This window comes from Heloderma suspectum, chromosome 14, assembly GCF_057233095.1.
Source record: "Heloderma suspectum isolate Gila_16-S chromosome 14, 16-S_ref, whole genome shotgun sequence".
NCBI classification, from domain to species: Eukaryota; Metazoa; Chordata; class Lepidosauria; order Squamata; family Helodermatidae; genus Heloderma; species Heloderma suspectum.
The window spans coordinates 3,882,021-3,902,718 of NC_139471.1; the positions used below are offsets into that span (position 1 = coordinate 3,882,021).

The following is a 20,698-nucleotide window of genomic DNA, read 5'->3' on the forward strand; positions in this document are numbered from 1 at the left end:
AAATATACCAGACGAGGTGGCCATGCTGAGTCAGACCACTGGGTGCATCCAGCCCAGGGTGGTGTATTTTGTTTGCCAGGATGGGGGGTTTTTTTGGTAAGAGAATTCGTGCAGAGGCTTTATCTGAAGAAGGCAGGGATGGAACCTGGGACCTTTTATATCAGAGGTGGGCCATTCATGGCCCTCCAGACGTTTTGGCCAACAACTCCCATTACCCCTTGCCATGGGCTACGCTGGCTAGGGCTGATGGCAGTTGCAGGGGAAAACATCTGGAGGGCCACAAGTTGCCCACCCCTGTTTGACATGTGTAACGTCAAGACAGAGCCCAGGGGTAGGGAACCTTAGGCCCGTGGGGCCCTCTTCAAGTCCCAGTCTGGCCTTGGGACTCATCCCCAGATGGCCCCACTCCCTTCTCCCCAACCAACTGCTGGTTGTTTGGTGGTTTCCCAGCTTTTGTACTGTTTTTCCCCAATTCTAAAAGGTCAAAACGCCTCTCCGAAGGCTTTGTTACCAGCCGCAAGAGCTTGAAGCTAAAATGCGCTGGTAAATTGGGTGTTTTGGCCCCACACGCCACTGGACGGTGGCCCCCGAGAGCTTCTCCGGGATCAAATCTGGCCCTCGGGATGAAAGCAGTTCTGCACCCCTGCAGTAGCCCGCGACACTCTGGATGTCAGTTCTGCCTTTACTTCACAGCCTTTACTTCAGTTCTGCCTTTACTTCACAACCAGCTCTCGGCCCCACTCACCCAGGCCTACCAGCATGCTGTCGGCAGGAAGGCTGGAGCCGAACTCTTCCTGGAGGTTATACGCCCGGTTCAAGAGGGATTCCAGCTTCTCTGCAAACTCTCTTTTCTGGGACTCCTGTTTAAAACAGACAGACGCACAGCACTAATTGGATCATGCCCATCATTACCCTGCCTGGACAAGGCTTTGTGATCTACCCCAGCTGGGCGGTTTTCGAACTTTGTTCTGCGGTATGCTGGGTTCCTCATGAAGAACAGCAACGGAGGACCCTATGAGTCTGCCCACAACAGACCTTCCCCTTGAAGAGGAGAGAGGAGCGGGTGTGTTTTATGGGGTAATGGTGCTTTGCCATCAGGGCGGGCAGAAGGCAGATCAACATCTACTGACCGATTGCAGGATGATTTGCAGTTGACAGACAAGGGTTTCTGATTCCCAATCACTTAACCATATCAGGGGTATTGAACCTCTTCCCGCCTGAGGGCCAAATCCCATTTCGGAGAACCTCTCGGGGGCCACATTCCAGTGGTGGGTGGGGCCAAAATACTGGCACGCTGTAGCTTAAAGCTCTTCCTGAGAGTAACTCAGCCTTAGGAGAAGCATTTCGACCTTTTAGAATGGGAAGAAAACTGCGCGAAACCTGGGAAACCACCAACTGGCGGTTGAAGGAAAGGGGGTGGGGCGAAGGGGAGGGGGTGTGGCATCCTGGGGAACCCCAGAGGGCTGGATTGGGCCGGGTTTGGCCTGAGGTTCAACACCCCTGTTCTGAAGAGGAGAAGGATAGGAAGAGCATGAGAGGGGAAGGACAATCATGACAAAGAATAGGCGGAGAGGAGAGGGATCTGTGGCTCTAAGCCAGGGAGGGCAGGGAGGGAAAAGTTCTCATGTCGCCTTGAATGCACCCGCCAAAGCTCTGGGTGCAGGCCTCGGACTCTGGCCTCGTGTCCTCCTGCTCAGTCACAGAGCTAGTCCTGACCTCCGGGAGATCTTGCAGCAGCAATTCTGCTTCTTTAGGGCTGTCCCAGGTGACGGAGGGGGTGGCGTGATCCCTCTGCCGGATTGTCAGGGCCTGCTCCCACTTCTGCAAGGCCTCCTCAAACAGCTCCATCCCTGCCAAAGCAAGAAAGGTCCAAAGCCACACAGTTGCTTACAGTCAAAGGAAACGGAAGCCCAGGAGGAGAGCCTTTCTTCTCTTGACACCGCCTACACTTCCCACCTTGCGCCTGTCCCTTCCCACAAGAGTCAACAAGAAGCAGTGGAAGCGAGTGCTTCCAGGATCGGGGTCCAAGAACATCACACTTTCACACGGGAATGATGCCCTCTGACGCCCTCGCAAGAGCACCTAAATTCCAGCCTGTTGTTCTGCCCCTTAAATACCGTTGCACGAAACCATCACCGGAAGAGAGGTCCATCCTCCAGCACAATTTCATGGAGCAATATATTGGTGCAGCTGCCATGCCAGCCTCCCCGCAACCCACCAGATGTACTGGACTACAATTCCCATCAGCCAGAGAGCAGGCCCACTTGCCTGGTTGGCTGGGGTGATGGGAGTTGTAGTCCAACATCACTGGGAGGCGCCAGGCTGGAACAAACCAAGACAACACGTTTGTCTTAATGCAAAATTGCGGAAGGACAATGAACCAAAAGCTTCAGCTGTATTTCTGCAATCTGAATAAGGACAAAGGGTTTTTGTTTTGTTTTAAACCAGATATGTTAATCGGCTCACCATAGCAATGATGGCTTCGATTAGCGAGGGTGATGTCCTCTGCCACCCCCTCATGCTTTCCTGTTCTGCTGCAATCCTCACAGTAGCTGGGGGTGGGAATGAATTTCCCCAGCAACAATAACTTGTTCCTCCTTGTAATGCAAAGTATTGGCTGTTAATACCCATTAGCTTTACAAAAGAGCTGCTGCTGGTGGAGATGAAAACGCTGGCAGCTTTGGACCCTTCTTGGGGGGCACAGCTCTAGCGACCGACCGTCATGAGGATAGTCTGCACTACACCATCACACGAAAGGCACTTCCACATTCAAAGGTTTGCAATCCCTTACCTTGAAAGTAGAGGTTTTCCGCACAGCAGTCCCCGGCAGCTCCAGGGTCTTCCAAAAGCCGGGCCTCCCAGGGTGTGGCAGAAGCCGGTGTCGGGCTGGAGGAGTTTGCAGCCACCATCTAGCATGCGAGAACAGCAGAAAGAACCATCAAGGCCCTCAAGCGTACCAGGAGAAAGACAGCCCAACTGTACAGTGTGGGGCAAGTCTGCAACTGGAGTAGACTCCAGATTAGAGGTTTTTTAGATTTGGGTGACATTTTCCCCACAGTCCCTGCCCCCTTTGCACTGGCTCAAATCCAAACAAAGAGGGAAACTTAGCATGCGATGCCACTTACAGACCAGTTCAGATATAACAATCTCTCAGCGCACATATCTACTCAGAAGCGAGTTCCTCCTCCCTTCTCTCTTGCAGCTTAACACGATCTTTCCCAGGTTTGTAAAGTTAACGTTTGTCATTACCTCCAAGCTGGGAAACTGTGGTTTAAGCAGCACTTTCAAATCATACTTCTACTCAGAAGCATGGGCATCATGTCTACTCACAAGGAAGCAGGGCAAACCTCAGCATGGCTATTCAGAGGGAACTACTCCAAACTTTAGATATAGGTGTGTCTGTGTGTGCTATTTTTTCAGGGAGCTTTTTTTCAGTGCTTTGCAGGGAAAAGCACTTCTCTCTGATCAGCTGCCGACCAGAGATAAGAGCGTTTCTCAGATCAGCTGATGATCTGAAGATAGAAGCATTTCCCTCCCTGGCAGAGGGGACAGGCCCAGGGGAAGAAGTTCTAGGCATCAACTCTTGTTAAAACACTGAGTCAGAAATCCTGGCCAACCTTCTGCAAATCACCCAGAGCCAGCAGATCCTGATCTGTGATTTGCACACCCTGTTCCAGGATGCTGAGATTCCATAAAGCAGATGAACTAAGGCCATTCCCTAGGTGCCCACGCCGAATGAGTTGAGGTGGGTGGCTTTTAAGGAGAGGGCCTTTTCAGTGGTGGCACTCCATTGGGGAAGGCCCTTCCCAGAGAGGCTCAGCTGGTGCCAACATTCGGGGGGGGGGGTGCCAACTGAAGACCTTTTTATTATCCCAGGCTTTTTAGCCCTTCCATTTCGAAAACCATGTAACTGCGTTTTTAGATCTTTGCCCTGCTGCTGGCTTTGATCTTGGTTACTCCTTTGGTTTCATTCTGTTTTAAACTTGTGGTTTTTATATTATGCTTTACTCTCTTGTTGCTCTCGATGGTTTTCAGTTTTGTCTTGTAAACCACCCCAGAGAGCTTCGGCTAATGGGCAGTATAGAGAGGAATGAATGAATGACAGGCACACACAACCATAACCACTCATGCAGAAGGGGTTCCTCAGCAAACCGATCTGTAGAGAAAAAGGATTTGAGCGCAAAACGCTTGCAGAAACGGCAGCCAATCTGCAGAAGAAAACGGAGGTCTTCTCTTCTCCCTGATGTTGCAAGCTTGGCTTTGTACATCCTGTTCCTGCCTCATGGCAGGGTAAGACAGTTGCTTCTGTGAACTCTGTTATCTGCCGCTGATGTGAATATCTTTGTTCATTACCTCTGCGGCGCTCTGGTAGGGTTTGTGTTTTTTTTCGGGGAAACCCTGTACGTGGCTGCAGTCCAGCTACACTTACCAGAGTAAGCCCTGTGGAAGCCAATGCATCTACGAGGTTGTAGAAGGTTAGAATGTAAGAAAGTAAGAAGAGCCCTGCTGGATCAGACCAAGGGACCATCTTGTCCAGCATTCTGTTCACACAGTGGCCAATCAGCTGTCGACCAGGGACCCACAAGCAGGGTATGAGCACAGCAGCACCCTCCTACCCATGTTCCCCAGCAACTGGTGTACACAGGCTCACTGCCTCTGGTAGTGGAGGTGGCACATAGCCATCAGGACTAGTAGCCATTGTTCATCTTCCATGAATTTGTCCAATCCCCTTTCAAAGGCATCCAAAATTGGTAGCCATCACTACATCCTGTGGAAGAGAATTCCATAATTTCACTCTGCCCTGTGTGAAGAAGAACTTCCTTTGATCTATCCTCAGTCTCCCACCAATCAGCTTTATGGGGTGACCCCACTGGGTTCTAGCATTATGAGAGAGAGAGGAAAATGTCTCCCTCTCCACTTTCTCCACACCAGGCATAATTTTGTACACCTCTATCCTGTCTCCCCTCACTCACCTTTCTTCTAGGCTAAACAGTCCCAGATGCTGTAAACTTTCCTCAAAAGGGTGTTGCTCCAGCCCCCGGATCATTTTAGTTACCCTTCTCTGAACCTTCTCCAACTCCAAGGTTGATCTCGCTGATTTACCAACTCAAGTGTTTGAGCTCTTATTGTTGTTGTTCAGTCGTTCAGTCGTGTCCGACTCTTCGTGACCCCATGGACCATAGCACGCCAGGCCTTCCTGTCCTGCGCTCTTTCCCGGAGCGTGCTCAAGTTCATACTCATTGCATCCGTGATGCTATCTAGCCATCTCATCCTCTGCCGTCCCCTTCTCCTTTTGCCTTCAGTCTTTCCCAGCATCAGGGTCTTTTCCAGGGAGTTTTCTCTTCGCATTAGGTGGCCAAAATATTGGAGCTTCAGCTTCATTATCTGTCCTTCCAATGAGCACTCAGGGTTGATTTCCTTTAGGATGGACTGATTTGACCTCCTTGCAGTCCAGGGGACTCGTAAGAGTCTTCTCCAGCACCACAGTTCGAAAGCATCAATTCTTCGGCGCTCAGCCTTCCTTATAGTCCAGCTCTCACAGCCATACATTACTACTGGGAAAACCATAGCTTTGATTAGACGGACCTTTGTCGGCAAGGTGATGTCTCTGCTTCTTACTATGCTGTCTAGGTTGGCCATAGCTTTCCTCCCAAGGAGCAAGCGTCTTTTAATTTCATGGCTACAGTCACCATCTGCGGTGATCTTGGAGCCCAAGAAAGTAAAATCTGTCACTGCTTCCATTTCTTCCCTTCTATATGCCAGGAAGTGATAGGGCCAGATGACATGATCTTAGTTTTTTTAATGTTGAGTTTCAAATCAGCTTTTGCACTCTCCTCTTTCACCCTCAACAAGAGGCTCTTGAGATCCTCTTCGCTTTCTGCCATTAAGGTGGTATCGTCTGCATATCGGAGGTTGTTGATAATTCTCCCGGCAATCTTAATTCCGACCTCTGATTCATCCAACCCGGCATTTCTCATGATGTACTCTGCATATAAGTTAAATAAGCAGGGTGACAATATGCAGCCTTGTCGTACTCCTTTCCCAATTTTGAACCAATCGGTTCTTCCATGTCTGGTTCTTACTGTTGCTTCTTGACCCTCGTACAGGTTTCTCAGGAGACAGGTAAGGTGGTCTGGTACTCCCATCACTTTAAGAATTTGCCACAGTTTGTAGTGATCCACACAATCAAAGGCTTTAGCGTAGTCAATGAAGCAGAAATAGACATTTTTCTGGAATTCTCTTGCTTTCTCCATGATGCAGCGAATGTTGGCGATTTGATCTCTAGTTCCTCTGCCTCTTCGAAACCCAGCTTGTACTTCCAGTAGTTCTCGGTTCGCATACTGCTGAAGCCTAGCTTGTAGGATTTTGAGCATCACCTTGCTGGCATGTGAAATGAGCGCAATGGTGCGGTAGTTTGAACACTCTTTGGCGTTGCCCTTCTTTGGAATTGGAATGTAAACTGACCTTTTCCAGTCTTGTGGCCACTGTTGAGTGTTCCAGATTTGTTGGCATATTGAATGCAGCACTTTAACAGCATCATCTTTTAGGATTTTAAATAGCTCGGCTGGAATACTGTCATCTCCACTAGCTTTGTTGTTACTAATGCTTCCTAAGGCCCACTTGACTTCACTCTCGAGGATGTCCGGCTCAAGTTCAGTGACCGCACTATCATGGCTATCAGGGAGCTCTTATCTCTACCTGTAAACCCTTTCGTGTATCATATTTCTGCATGCAAACTCATGGCTGCAATCCCATCTGCATTTACCTGGGAGGAGGCCCCCACTGAGCCCAGCGAGACTGCTGCAATCCCAGCTAGTAAATGGGATTGAATCCCACTGAACTCAACAGGGCTTTCTCCTGTGTAAACATGCACTAGGCTGGGGTGCAAGTCATCATCCCAGCCTTGTGAAAACTGCAGACTGTCGCATAGCACAGCTGCCAATCCACTTCTTATTCTATTTTCCAAGGCTCCAGTAATTTGCAAAGTGGATTCCATGGCCCAGGACTGGGATTTACTTCTGATTACAGAATACACATACAGGCTCAGGGTGTGAGTGATCCCAGCTTGCGGGGAGGGGAGGAGCGCTTTCCCATCCCCAGTAAAGAGAAAAAGTCTCCCCCAACCCCTGTCCAACATCCAGAAAACATAAGATAAAAGGAAGTGGAGAGAGATTCAACCCAAGTCGGACTAAAAAATAATTTAAAAAAATAACAGAGAAGCACAACTATTTAGAACATAGGTAGGCAAACTTCAGGCTTGTGGGTTCTACTTGGGGTCTCTAGTTAAAAAAAAAGAATCACCCCTAAGATCCACCAACTGGAGCCTGGTGCAAAAGAAAGACACTCAGAATTAAAGAATCCTGAGCCCAGGAATTTGTTGTGAGTACCAGAACTGAACGGAGCACACAGTCTCTTCCACACAAAAATCCACTCCTGGTTACCCCAAGCTTTTTTTCATTTTAGCAGTATAATTGGGGGGGGGGGGTGTCGCTTTGTTGTCGCTATTGTTGAAATGACTCGGAGTCTGAAATCCTTGCTGATATACTGTAAATCATCGTCCAGCAATCTACCAGCAGATCCAGGTCTACTTTTGGCACACCCCGGATTTAGAAGGTCCTCCCCCAAGAAAAAACTTACTTCAAAACTTTGGAGAAGCCACTCTACAAACCGGCTCCCAGTCGATTCTGCACCTTCCTCCTTGTCCAATTTAGGAGCAGAGACAGACTCTCTAGCTCCCATATTACCCAGTCTGGAGCACTGGATGTAGAAATGCAGATTCTCATGATTTTAGTGGCACGGCCTCGCAGAAACCTCCAGCCAGCCAATAGCTACTGAGATTGCTCTACAAGCCCACCCAGCCCCCTAAGGCTGGAAACTCTTTAAAAACTCAAAACAAACAACCCCTCAACTCTCTCCCCACCAAAAACCCATTTCAGTTTCAGCTTCGGCTTCTTAAAGATGCAGAATGCGGTTTGGAGCATATATCTAATGGATATATTCGTTGCCGGGCTAATAAAGGTGAAAGCCTTATAACTGAATTCCCAGTGACTTCCTGGAGCTGCAGGACAGGGTCTTAAAAATAAAGTTCAAGTGCCTGATCTGTCGCTAACCAGATGTCACCTTTGAACTAGGCCATTTTCATCACTGGACTGTTCTGTTCGATTCTGGCTTACCAGACTCCTATATGTGTGTGTGCGCAAGCATGCGGCGAGGAGAGAATTTGTTTGCTACGAGATGCCAAATGATGTCCTCGAACAGCCTTCCCCAGTGTGGTGCCCTCTGGATGTGTTGGACTACAACTTCCATCATCCCCAGCTGGCCGGGAGCTGTATTCCACCAAATCCAGAGAGCAACAGGGTGGGGGAAAGCTGCTACAGAGAGCCTCAAATGGAAAACGCTCCGCATGGAAGCCCATGCGTTGCCTTTCCTCTCCTCTGAGACATTTGTAGGTCAGGTTGGAGAAGAAATCCAGTCCGAACAACAGAAGACCACCCTCCACTATCTCCCCCCCGCGCCACCCCACTGTGCCTGCGCTGATCTAACTGAGGAAAAAGGCCAAGGAGGGATGGGTTGCAAAACCTGATTACCGTCGCTTATCAGGGCAGCATACAGCAGACGACAGCAGCTCCCACAGATAAGGAAAGAAGGACAGAAAGCTCAATGCATAGAGCTGGAGGCCAGGCCAGGGGAGCGGGCGAGGAACAGCCACAGCAGCAGCCTCAGCATAATTAAGAACATCAGAAGAGCCCTGCTGGATCAGACCCAGGGTCCATCCAGTCCAGCATTCTGTTCACACAGTGGCCAACCAGCTGTCGTCCAGGAACCCAAGGACATGGGTGCAACAGCGCCCTCCCACCCATGTTCCCCAGCCACTGGTGCACATAGGCTCACTGCCTCTGGTACTGGAAGGAGCATATAGCCATCAGGACTAGTAGCCACTGATGGCCTTCTCCTCCTCCATGAATTTGCCCAATCCCCTCTGAAAGCCACCCAAATGGGTGGCCGTCACTACGTCTTGTTGAAGCGAGTTCCATGGCTTAACCCTGCACTGCGTGAAGAAGCCCTTCCTTTGCTCTGTCCCAAGTCTCCCACCATTCAGCTTCATGGGATGACCTTGTTGGGTTCTAGTATGACAAGAGAGGGAGAAAAATGTCTCCCTCTCCACCTTCTCCACATCATGCATAATTCCGTTCACCTCTATCGTGTCTCCCCTCACTCGCCTTTCTTCTAAGCTAAACAATCCCAGCTGTTGTAACCTTCCTTCATAGGGGAGATGCTCCAGCCCCTTGATCATTTTAGTTGTCCTAATTAAGTCAGCCTTTGAGATTAAAAGCCACCACGACCTTGAAAAAGGTATGCCCCTTACCTTGGCAAGAATGTCGGACTAGGACCGGGAGAGGCCTGGGTTCAAATCCCCACCCACCGTGAGCCTCACAAAGGGTGCAATCCTATGCATGTTCAGACAGAAAGAAGTCCTACAACTCCCAGCATTTCCTAGCTAGCATGCTGGGGATTGTAGGACCTTTTTCTGCCTAAACATGCATAAGATTGTGCCTTAAGAGACCTTAGGCCTTAACCTGCCTTACATGGTTGTTGTGGGGATTAAACTGGGGTGGGAGAGAGAACCATGCATGCCACTCCTGAGCTCCTGGGAGGAAAGGAAGGATGTAAAATATAAGAAGCAAACATAGTAGCCCCTAATATTTCTAACCAGTAAGCTGTGGGTAAGGAGGAGAGAAGAGAGCATCTCTTGCAGGTGCAGGTGGGTTTAAAACCCTCCTCTCCTCCTCCTTCAAGACGGGGCTGGACAGCCACCTGTCAGGGATGCTCTGACTTGGATCTCTGCACTGAGCAGGGGGTTGGACTCAATGGCCTTGTAGGCCCCTTCCAACCCTACTTTTCTGTGATTCTATGATTCCTCCAACTACACCCTCTGAGCACCACCCCGTTCCCATATGAAGCCATCCTCTGCTTGAAAAGAAACGGACAGGGACGGGACCAGCTCCCAGTCTCAGGGCCCAATCCAAAGGGCCCCAAACTCCACCCGCACAGCAGCACCGGAGTCAACTGAGCTTGCAACACCAAGAGAAGAGATGACCTCTGCTCCCGCCTGCAGACCAGTTGCCGTTTCTGCACACGTCGGCCCTCCGGAGAGAGGGGAGGGGCTGGGCTCTCAGCCTTGCCCCCGCCCCACACGGCGGCATGAGAGGCAAGGCCCTCACCGAAGCCAGGCTGTGCGAAGAGCTGGACTGCTTGCTGGGATCGATGGAGGAGATGCCACTCAGCGTGTCGTTGCTTTTGCTGCTGGGACTCTGCACTCGCCTGCTGGAATAGCCTGAAACAAGAGAGGACCCAAGTCCGATTGCCAAGGGAATGTGTAAACAGAATAACGGGGGGAGAGAGAAAAAACCACCGGTGCGTAGCAGCTACAACAGCTGTGCCCCCTACGCTTGGGCCACAACCTGCTGCCGGGACCCTCCGGTGACGCCAGCACCATCGCTCAGCCTGGCCTCCCTGGGCTGCAGGCTTACTTGGCCATGGCCACGGCCCCACAATGCCCAGGGGCGATGCAATCGCAGAGGCTCCAGGGCATTGTGGGGAAGTAAAATGGCCGCCTGCCACGGCTATGTAACCTGCAGTTGGTGGGGGCCTCACTGAATGTATCTTAAGGATTCATTACTTTATACTGTATGATATTTCCTCATTCTACTGTGAAGCACTTAACAATATTATATTAATTACCATTTATTATATTTAAGCGGAACAGAAGCATTGGAAATAGATAGACAGATAGACAGCGGTCCCCCTCAGAGGGTACATTGCTGCGGGCTGGCTAGAAACTGGAGCCACCCCTGGCCACAAGAAATCTCACCTTCTGTAACAGCCCTGCTCCAGCTACTGTTTTGGAAGGTTACTGGGGAGTGGATTTAGGGGCCCAAATATTCAAGCCACCCCACCGCAACATGTCTCTCTGTGGCGGGGGTGGGCAACCGAGGGCCAAATCTGGCCCTCCTAGGATGACCATGCTCTCCTAGGATGACCACTGCCCTTCACCTGGCAGTGCCCCTTCACCCAACCATCAATCCTGCAGTGGCTTCCCAGCTTTTGTGCAGTTCATTCCCCATTCAAAAATATTGAAATGCCCCTCCTAAGCTTTCGTTACTGGCTGGAAGAGCTGTAATCTACAATAGGCTGGTAATTTTGGCCCTGCCCCTTTTGCCTTTGGCCACACCCACCACTGGAATGCGGCCCCCAAGAGCTTCTCTGAAATGGAATTTGGTTCTCGAGCTGAAAGAGGGTCATGTTTGGCCAAGAAGGACGGTCTAGTCTTCAGCATTGCTTGTTTACTCAGGCAATGTACCTACCGACACCCCCCCGGGTTCAGTGTTTGAATTACAGCAGGGGTGTGGAACCTCAGGCTTGTAGGCCAAATGAGGCCCGCTGAGGTTCTCGGTATGACCTCACCCCTTCCCCCGAAACTGCCAATCATGTGGTGACTTCCCGCCTTTTGTGCAGTTTTTCCCTGATTCTAAAAGGCTGAAACGTTCTCTCCTAAGGCTTCGTTATGAGCAGTAAGAGTCTAAAGCTAAAACCGGTTGGCATTTGGGCCCCCACCTCTTTTTGCCTTTGGCTCTGCCTCTCACTGGAGTGCGGCCCCCGAGAGCTTCTCCGGAATTGAATTTGGCCCCCAGGCAGTTCAACACCCGTGTCAAGGGGTTCTGCCTCCATACACACACACACACACACACACCCCAACAGCCATAACGACAGGCATTTTTAATAATAATAAGGAAGATGACACCTTGCTCTCTTTGCACAGCGTAAGCACCTTTTTTCACGGAGGGGACCCGCCGCGTCGGCAAGATGGGGACCGGAACCCCTGCAGGCTTGGCACCAGCCTTCTCCGGGGCAAGCTGCTTCTTCCGACGGCGACGGCGCTTCAGCTGGTGTGCCGCAAGGGCCAAGGCGACCGTCCCGAGAGCCGTGGCGAACAGCACCTTGCGTAGGCCCGGGGTGAGTCTCAGCTGAGAGAAGGCAGACTTTAAAAGGGAAAAAGAGAGAGAATGACCAAAACAACACCAACAGCGACACATTTATATCTGCATCACTACCTTGTTTTGCGACAACAACCCAGAAACACTTCTCTAAATAAACCAGACGCTGACTCAGACTGTGGCTCTATTCTAGGGGGTTCCGGCTACTTTTTCTTTTGAGTCAGTGGGCACATTTGGAATTTTGACAGAGTGTCGTGGATGCTCTCACACAATGGCTGCCACAAAACAACCATTTTGCAGAAGGCAAAGTGGTGAGACTAAAAGAAAAGTCACTTGCCCAAGAACCAAAGTTCAAGGCAGAGGCAGGGGCTGAGCTCCAAAGCACAAAACCATTTGAGCTCAAATAAAGATGGTGCTGGAGAGTGGCTCTTGGCTTTGCAGCAAGAAGGCGGCTAGGGACAGGGAAGGGAGAGCAGGAAAGGGGTTGGGGGAGAGAAATAGCAAGGCCAGAGGATTTGAGTGGAACGAGAGAAAAAGTGAGCAAAGGGGAAAGGTCTGCGTGGACAGAAGACGACTAGGTGGGCCAGGAAGCAACTCTTTCAATTTCCCCCTCCCTCCCAGCCAAAATACCAATACTCAGAGGGCAGGACTGTGACCTCAGGAGGGCCAGATTTGGCCCGGGAGCCTCAGGTTCTGAACGCCTGGGCTCTATGAACTTAACTCTATAGATGCTGAATATTACTAAGTGGCTTCTTTTCTTTTTACCTGACCAAACGTTGTGTAAAGAAACACTGGTATCTCCGCCACAGTCATAGCCAAAGCTTGGATGATGGACATCCCTTCGGATCTTTGGAACGCCATTTCAGAAAGAGGCTCTTGGCGCTTGCTGGAACCTGGTGTGGCAAAGGGCTGTAGCTTACAAGGTTCTCCCCGAAATCCAGGTTTGCTTCAGTGAGTGCCTCAAGATGCTACAATCTGTCTTCAGTAGGAAATTTCCTCCCTAGGGCAGAGGTACAGAAGAAGATAAGCAGATGCAACTAACAGTAAAGTTAATTTTGGAGAGGTGGGACCCATTTGCATAGCACATATCAAAAAGCACATTAGAGCACCTTTGAAAACATTTATTTAAAGTATTTTTATCCCGCTCCTCAGCACGAAAAGGCTCCTGCAGCGGCATACACACAGTCACTGAAACAAGACCATCCCTGCCCGCAGGCTTACAATTTAAAAAAGACATGACATGCAAGGAAAAAGGGATGGGGAGGGAAGAGGAAAAAAATGAAGTCGTCTTTCAGCAGCTGGTAAAACAGCCCCGCTTCCCCCTCTCATCTCCTTCTGTACAGCCTGTGCATAAAACAGCGAGACAATTATAATGAGTGAACCACAAAAGACACTTTGTTGCTTTCATAAACAGCTAGAATGAACACAAGTGTCCAGGTTCCTGCCAGCCATGCCCTCTTCCAAAATATTCCATTCTATTTCCACCCAACCCGGGGTTCTACTTTCCCACCTCTTAACTATCAGCCAGCATTCCAAAACCTCTCAGCATGCTCAGCCCCCTTTAGGCGTTTTTCTCCCCCCAAACATTTTTTGTACTTCTCCAAACTCTGTGATTCCCCCAAGACAGCTGAGACTACCAGATGGGGGGCCATTTTGCCTAAATAAGGATCCACACATGGAGAATGAGATCATGGTTTGTGTACAGCAGGGATGAGGAACCTCTGTCCTGTGGACCTAATGTGGCCCGTGGAGGTTCCCCATCCAACCAACAGGAGTGTGGACTCCTCTCTGGGCCCTGCCCCCTCCCCTCCCCTCCCCAAGCCCCACCCCTGGCCTGGAAGCTACCAAGGGCTTGAGGAGGAGGTGGGGAGAGGAACTCCCTTGTTATCTCCGATATGTGGTTGGAGATAACAAGGGCATTCCCTTCCATGCCACTCCCGCTCCCACCAGCCCCCTGAAGTCATCTGTCCCATGGGAGAGTCAATCAGTCCTGCCACTGGAGCTAACATGCTTCCCCACTCCTGGGATATAAGACACTTATACGACAGGATAAGAGCACCTTGCTGGATCAGACCAAATGCCTATCTAGCTCCACATCCGGCCAACCAGGTGCCTCCAGAAAACCCACTAGCAAGACACGAAGGGCAACCGATACTTCCCTCTGGTTGGTTCCCCGTAACAGATATTCCAAGATAGACTACCTCTGACCACAGAGGTTCCATTGAGCCAGAATCACTCACCCTCCTCTAGAGCATGTTAGATCAGACAGCTGCAAAACTACTTTTTTTGTATGCCATGGTGCCAAACAGAGGCTCCAGCAGGAAAGGGAAAGCCATGCTGGCCAAATCTAACAGGAGCCTTAATTGTTGTTCCTGCCAGACCATCCCGGGCCGCTTCACTAGTGTTTAGCTGTGCCGTCATCACCTAAGGGTGTACATTGTGGGGCCCAGGGACCACATGCACTCCCTCACCATTAGGCCTTAATTGCACCACCACCACCCCGAAATTATCTTATTAAATTTCTATACCACCAGCAGGAGCAGCCGAAGCTCTCTGGGTAGTTGACAAACAAAACTTAAAACCAGAGAAAACAACAACATAGTAAAACACCACGTTTATCTCCTTCAGCTTTTCATACCTGTCAGCCGACAGCTTTCACCTGCGGCAATGGGCGGTGTGTACGCTACGCTTATCGCTGTGATCACTACAATGACTGTGGAGACAACAGTGATGAGGTGGGCTGCTTGTTCCGAACTTGTGACTCCCACACAGAGTTTACTTGCAATAATGGAAGGTGTATATCCCTTGAATACGTCTGCAATGGTGTAAACAACTGTTATGATAATGGCACTTCAGATGAGAGAAATTGCCGTAAGTTGATTAAAACTACATATTGTCCTTTAGGATCTGATTCTTTAGGCTTCAGAAGAGGAAAAAATGCTCAGAAAGAATCAGTGAAAGGGAAGAAATCGTTTAATAAAAGCTATCTGATATTTTCGACATAATATGAAAACCTTAGGTTTAAAACATGCATGTGTGGAAAATGGGCCCGGACCCTCTGAACTTGCCCACTCCTGCCTTATGGGGAGTGCAACCCCCTCCAGAGTAAGTTGAAGATCAGCATCCGGACAAAAGAACTGCCACTACCAGTACCTCTGTCTTATCTGGACTGAGTCTCTGTTTACTGGCCCTCATCCAGTCCACTGCACTGATTCAGAAAACCCTGACCCCGAATCCCCTAGGTGCCCTGCCCCTGAATTCCCTCCCCTTGCAACCCTGATGCAGATGGCTCTCCTGTTGCCGGGAGCAGCAGCAAGGAACGAGTAACCCCTATCACAAGCCTGGGGGATCACATTTCCTCCCCCGTCACACGGGGCCAAAACGGCTGTGCACCCCAGTACTAACCGGAACGTGGGCAGCGCCGTCCCTTCCGCCGCCAGAGAACGCGACCTAAAGCGCTGCATTGCTATGCTGAATTGTTAAGAGGCAAAGGAACCAAAATTCTTCAGCGTGACCTCCAAATGGCCGGAGCAAAAGATAAAGACTCCCGAGTACCGAGAGAAACAAACAGAAACAAGTCAGGGTCACTTCTTAGGCATAGTTCTCACGGGGGGGGAGGGTACAATTGCAGTTGGCTTGCAGCTCAATGGACTGCTCCCACGATGGAGTGCTTCTCCATATATTTATTCATTACATTTCTATACTGCCTAATAGCCGAAGCTCTATTATTATTATTATTATTATTATTTTATTAGCTCCTGCACATAGAAAGCTAGTTTCTCAGGGTGAAGGACTTTGTCTAGCTTTCTCCCTGATGTGCTATTTTTCTGTGTGCAGGGATTTACATGAATAGACAAGCAGTCATGTGAGCCCCCAGGCACAGGTTGGTTGTGAGACTGAGACTTCTCACAGGCTGTGCTAAGGGAGATGAGAGGAGGAAGCAGGGCCATCATTCTACCAGCCCTGCTGAAAGACTTGATTTTTTTCCTCTTCCCTCCTCATCCCCTTTTCCTTGTGTGTTGTGTCTGTATAGATTGTAAGCCTGTGGGCAACAGGGACTGTCTACTTTTTTCTGATTTGTAAACTGCTCCGGGAACCATTTTGGCCGAGGAATGGGATAAAAATACTCTAAAAAAATAAATGGTATAAACAACAACCTAAGAGGCCAATAGCACAAAGGGCCATTTCAGCCCAATTTTGGGAGGCGGGGGGAGAGGCAGGGGAAAGGGAGTGTCTTACCGCCTTCACTAAGCTGATACTAGATGGTAGTTGTGGAGAGATCCAGGAGAAACAACAGGGACGCGCACTGTCCCTTGCCCACCTAGCAGCGCAAAACAGAGCAACCCAAACAGTCCCCAAACTGCCAGATGGGGAAAAGATCCAAATCATCAGTTTCATCCAAGAAAAGCTTTGATTGCTAACCTTGCTAATTTTGCAAAGGTGTCTTGGGCTGTTGTTGTTACCTTGCAAGTTATTGTAATTTTAACTTTTTTTTTTTTTTACTAAAACTGTACTGCAATTTTAACTTCCTGGGAACCTGTGGAAAGGCGGGGTGTGACCTCAAATCAAATAAAACCAGATTGCTTCTTTCTGGCCTGGTGTGGGGAAAGTTGTGTACTCTTCTGGCAATAGTTACAGAGAGAGGACAAAGAGATGGTCTCGATTGTTGCAAAAAAAGAAAAGAAAAAAAGACCGGAGTGTCAGAAACTGCCATTCTGGACCCTCTAATGTTCCCAGAAAAGCCTTGATATGCAGAATGCTCCAGCATAAATTCAAAACTGCAACACATCTTCTAAAGTGCTGCATAGACAAGCAAACTGCAACCTTTGCTCAGCTGAGAAAAGCCAAAAAAAAAGCGCGTGTGTCAGCTGTCCCAGTCATATTAAGCCAGCGCGTCACTCTCCGTCACTCAGCGTGGGAGTTTGCAGGACATGGTTCTTTGGTTTCTCGTTTTGGCGGAACGCGGACAACATTTTGTTACAAGTGGACCGTTGTCCTCTCCACATAACCCAAGTCTTCTTTGTTGTGCATCATGTCTGTGTGCAAAGCAACATGATACTTTGGGGTCGGACTCGATGGTCTTATACGCCCCTTCCAATCCTTCTATGGGTATTCTATGATACCCGCAGACACTTTTTTTGGAACACACCATGCTCTCTGCCCCTCCTGATTGTTAATTAATGTGTTAAGTTTTTTCTAAAACTTACACTTTTAAAAAATTGGGAGGCTGCCATGCTGCAAAAGGAAGTGCCGCCCTCCAGCACCATCTTTATTTGGGTTCAAAATAAGTGGTTTTGCATTTTGGAGCTCAGACTGCACCTCTGGCTTGGACTTAGTGTTTTTGACAAATGACTTTTCGCCACACCGGTTTGTCTTCTGGGAAATGAGCGTTCAGTGACCGGCCATGCCCACCATGGGAGCTGTTTTGTGAATGGGCAAGCCCCACCCCCTGCAGCAGCCATTTTGTGAGAATGCCCAGGACAGACTCTCAGAATTCCAGATGTGCCCACTAACCCAAAAGCTTTGGGGACCCCCGTTGTAAACCTTGACTCAGATTTTTAAGTGGAAAAATCATGATCACCATCTCCTAGGCACCATAGAAGACCAGGTTCCTTGCACCTTTTAATAGTTGTGCAGAAGGAAGAATTCTAGCAGGTGGAACTTGTCATGCAAATGACACCTGCCGAAATTCCCTCTGCTGCGCAACTATAAAAGATGCAGGAATCTTGGTCGTCTTTTGCATCTGGCCACCCTGCTGGCTATTAGCCCATTGTTCTGCTGTAAACCCACCACGATACCGTCAAAACTTGCTGTGTCTGCTCCATCATAATGAAATCCATAGGGAGAAATCTCATCTTCAAGCACCTGCAAGTTATTTATTGAAAATTATTTTTAGGCCACTGGTGATGGAAAGGATAGAGTTAAGGTGTAGCAATAGCTTCAGTTCACTTTTTTAAAAAGTGCCTATGGCCAAGCTGGCTGAGAAGGATGGGACCCCATACCTGCCTGCTTGGTTGCAGCGCTCACCAGAAGATCCCCTCCTGGTGGCACCCAAGATTTCAGAGGTCTGGTCCATGACAGCACAGAAAGGGGCCTTTAGTGCCAAAGCCCGCTCTCTGGAACTCCTGAGTGCTACAAATTAGGTGGGTGCTGATCCTTCTGGGTTTTTGCTGCCTACCAAAAATATACTTTTCCCAACACGTATTCCCAGGAAGGCAATTTTGCCTTCTGCATTCACTAATATATAACATTTATTATAATATATATTAATATTTATTTTATTTTTATTTATTAAATTTATTAATCACCTATCTGGCCGGTCACCCAGCCACTCTGGGCGATGTACAAAGCATATAACAGAACAGTTTAAAACAATAAAATTCTACAATAAAAACACCATATTTCTAAAAATACCCTAACCCCAAACGCCTGCCTGAACAACCACATTTTTAATGCTCAGCGGAAGCTCATTAAAGATGCAGTATTTCATTACGACCTTATACTGTATTATATTGCACATTGCTAAGAAACTTCTTTTCATGTTAGCAACTTGTACATTTACATTAGGGAGCAATCCTATGCATGTTTAGACAGGAAAACCAGTTCCTGGGGAACACGGGCGGGAGGTTGCTGTTTGGAGCTGATTGTGGGGAGATTCAGGACAGATAAAAGAAAGGGCTTCTTCACACAGCACATAGTTAAACTATGGAATTCACTTCCACAAGACGTAGTGATGGCGACCAACTTCGATGGCTTTAAAAGGCAGTTGAACAAATTCATGGGGGAGAAGGCTATCAATGGCTACAAGTCCTGATGGCTATATGCAAACTCCGGTACTAGAGGCAGAGTCCCCAATGTTACTGGGGAACATGGGTGGGAGCGTGCTGTTGCACTCATGTCCTGGTTGTGGGTTTCCCTGTGGGCAGCTGGATTAGATGGACGCCTCTCCTTACGTTCTTATGTTTAAAAAGCCCTACATCTTCCAGCAATGCCCCAGCCAGCACGCTAGGAGTTGTAGGACTTTTTTTTTCTCTGTCTAAACGTGTATAGGATTGCACCCTAAGTCACGCTGATTTCAAGGGGTCTATATTCTCACTAAATCTGGATCCAAGCCATCATCCCATTTGCTTGTTTCTTAAAATGCCTGCCAATGCAAACTACAGTTATATCCCCCCCAATTGTGCAGCAGGATTCCATTCATGTTGGGAGCTGAAGGGCTTTTTTGTTGTTGAAACGTGCATAGGATCGCGCCCTAAATAAGTGAATAATACATTGGATGGCTGCTTGTTTTTTGCTCCTCTGTTGTTTTTGTTTCCGCAATCTTTTCAATTATTTCCCCCCATAAGAATAATAGGAAGACAACCAACCAAAGCCAATGCAGAGATGACTGGAAGCATAAATGCTTAGTTATAGACAGATCGGGGGGAGGAGGGGAGCAGTAAAATTGAACGGAACTGAGATCCAGGTATGGACGCTAATGGCAGCTCACCTGTCCAGGTGAGAGGGAACAGGTGAGACAGGTCTACCATCGCAGATATGGGGCAACAGCTACAGATATAGGGAGAGGACCACCCAACCCCCCAGCAAAAGGCAACTGCCCCCTATCATTCCCAGCAGGAGCTCACCCAAAGCACCTGCCCAACAGGTGAGCCACCTTCCTAACCGCGCAGGAGGGCTAGAATAAAAGGCAACGTTACATAGACATTCCCCCCCCCGCGCGATCACGATGGAAGAGGCCGCCGCGCACCTGCCCTAAGCAGAGCGGGCAATACCACTCTCCAGATTGGGGGGGGGAGAAGAATGCTCACCGTGCAGCCGCGGTCCATGGGTTCAGAAGGGCAGCGTCTCCTTCCCGGTTCTCTCGCAGCCTAGCCCGACTGCTGCCAGTAGGGGGCGGAGCGTCGTGGCGAGACTCACGACGGGCAGCCGCCTCGACCAATGAAAAGGGCAGCTCGATCCCCGTAAGGACCAATAGGCATGCGTTCCCCCGGCGGTTTAACATGCCGCAACCCACATCGAGTGCGGTTGAGCGACAGAAAGCAGAGTTCTCTTTTCCCACCCACTGCGCGTGCTTCAGAGCTGATTGGCTCAGGTTGGGCGTGACGCCAGAAGGGGCGCGGCTTGCCTTAAAGAGGCAATGTCTCCTTGTGTTTGGGTACAGCACAACAGGAATCTTGAGATTAAAAAACTAGGGACTAGAAACATAGGAGGGAGCAGCAACCAGGTATGAGGCCACAACTCCGCTCCAGCTGAAACCCCCTCCTTTCCCCCATCAATTTTCTGATTGTTATTTCTATTTATTTATTTGTTTATTTTATATCCCACCTTGTCCCCACAAAATAGCACTCAAAGGCGGATAACAATAAAATACAGATTTAAAACCCAAAATCTTAATTAAAACAAACATTAAAAACAAATAAACTAAAAATACAGCAATTTTAATTAATGTGAGCAACTTTGGGAGTCCATTTCTGGCATACTATAGTACTATATATATGAGATATAGTAAGGGTGCAATCCTATGCATGTTTAAACAGAAAATTGTCCTACAACTTCCAGCATTCAAGTTGTAGGACTTTTTTTCTGTCTAAGCATGCATAGGATTATGCCTTAAATGTGTTTACATAGGGCTGAAACCTGGTTAAAAGAGATTGTAAATGATTAATCGTATAAGTGTTAACCATTTACACACTTTTCTGGGA

At 49.0% G+C, this 20,698-nt stretch overlaps 1 protein-coding gene across 6 annotated transcripts in view; it reads right to left on the minus strand.

Moving 5' to 3' along the window:
• The window catches only part of MIGA2 (mitoguardin 2), a 39,150-nt gene extending 19,269 nt beyond the window's left edge, over positions 1 to 19,881 (minus strand). For 2 of the 6 annotated variants that reach the window (XM_084820915.1, XM_084820920.1), the window contains exons 1-7: positions 19,805 to 19,881; positions 12,762 to 12,996; positions 11,831 to 12,041; positions 10,224 to 10,336; positions 2,792 to 2,909; positions 1,717 to 1,850; positions 746 to 860 (exon numbers count right to left, since the gene is read on the minus strand). In XM_084820915.1, coding sequence (XP_084677041.1) covers positions 746 to 860; positions 1,717 to 1,850; positions 2,792 to 2,909; positions 10,224 to 10,336; positions 11,831 to 12,041; positions 12,762 to 12,857 — 787 coding nt within the window. In that variant the 5' untranslated portion in view covers positions 12,858 to 12,996; positions 19,805 to 19,881. Of the gene's footprint in view, positions 1 to 745; positions 861 to 1,716; positions 1,851 to 2,466; positions 2,598 to 2,791; positions 3,003 to 10,223; positions 10,337 to 11,830; positions 12,042 to 12,761; positions 12,997 to 14,634; positions 14,812 to 15,401; positions 15,509 to 19,804 lie in introns of those variants that run through there. The other 4 variants (XM_084820917.1, XM_084820916.1, XM_084820919.1 and 1 more) reach the window with 4 other exon arrangements.
• Positions 19,882 to 20,698: the final 817 nt, after the last annotated feature.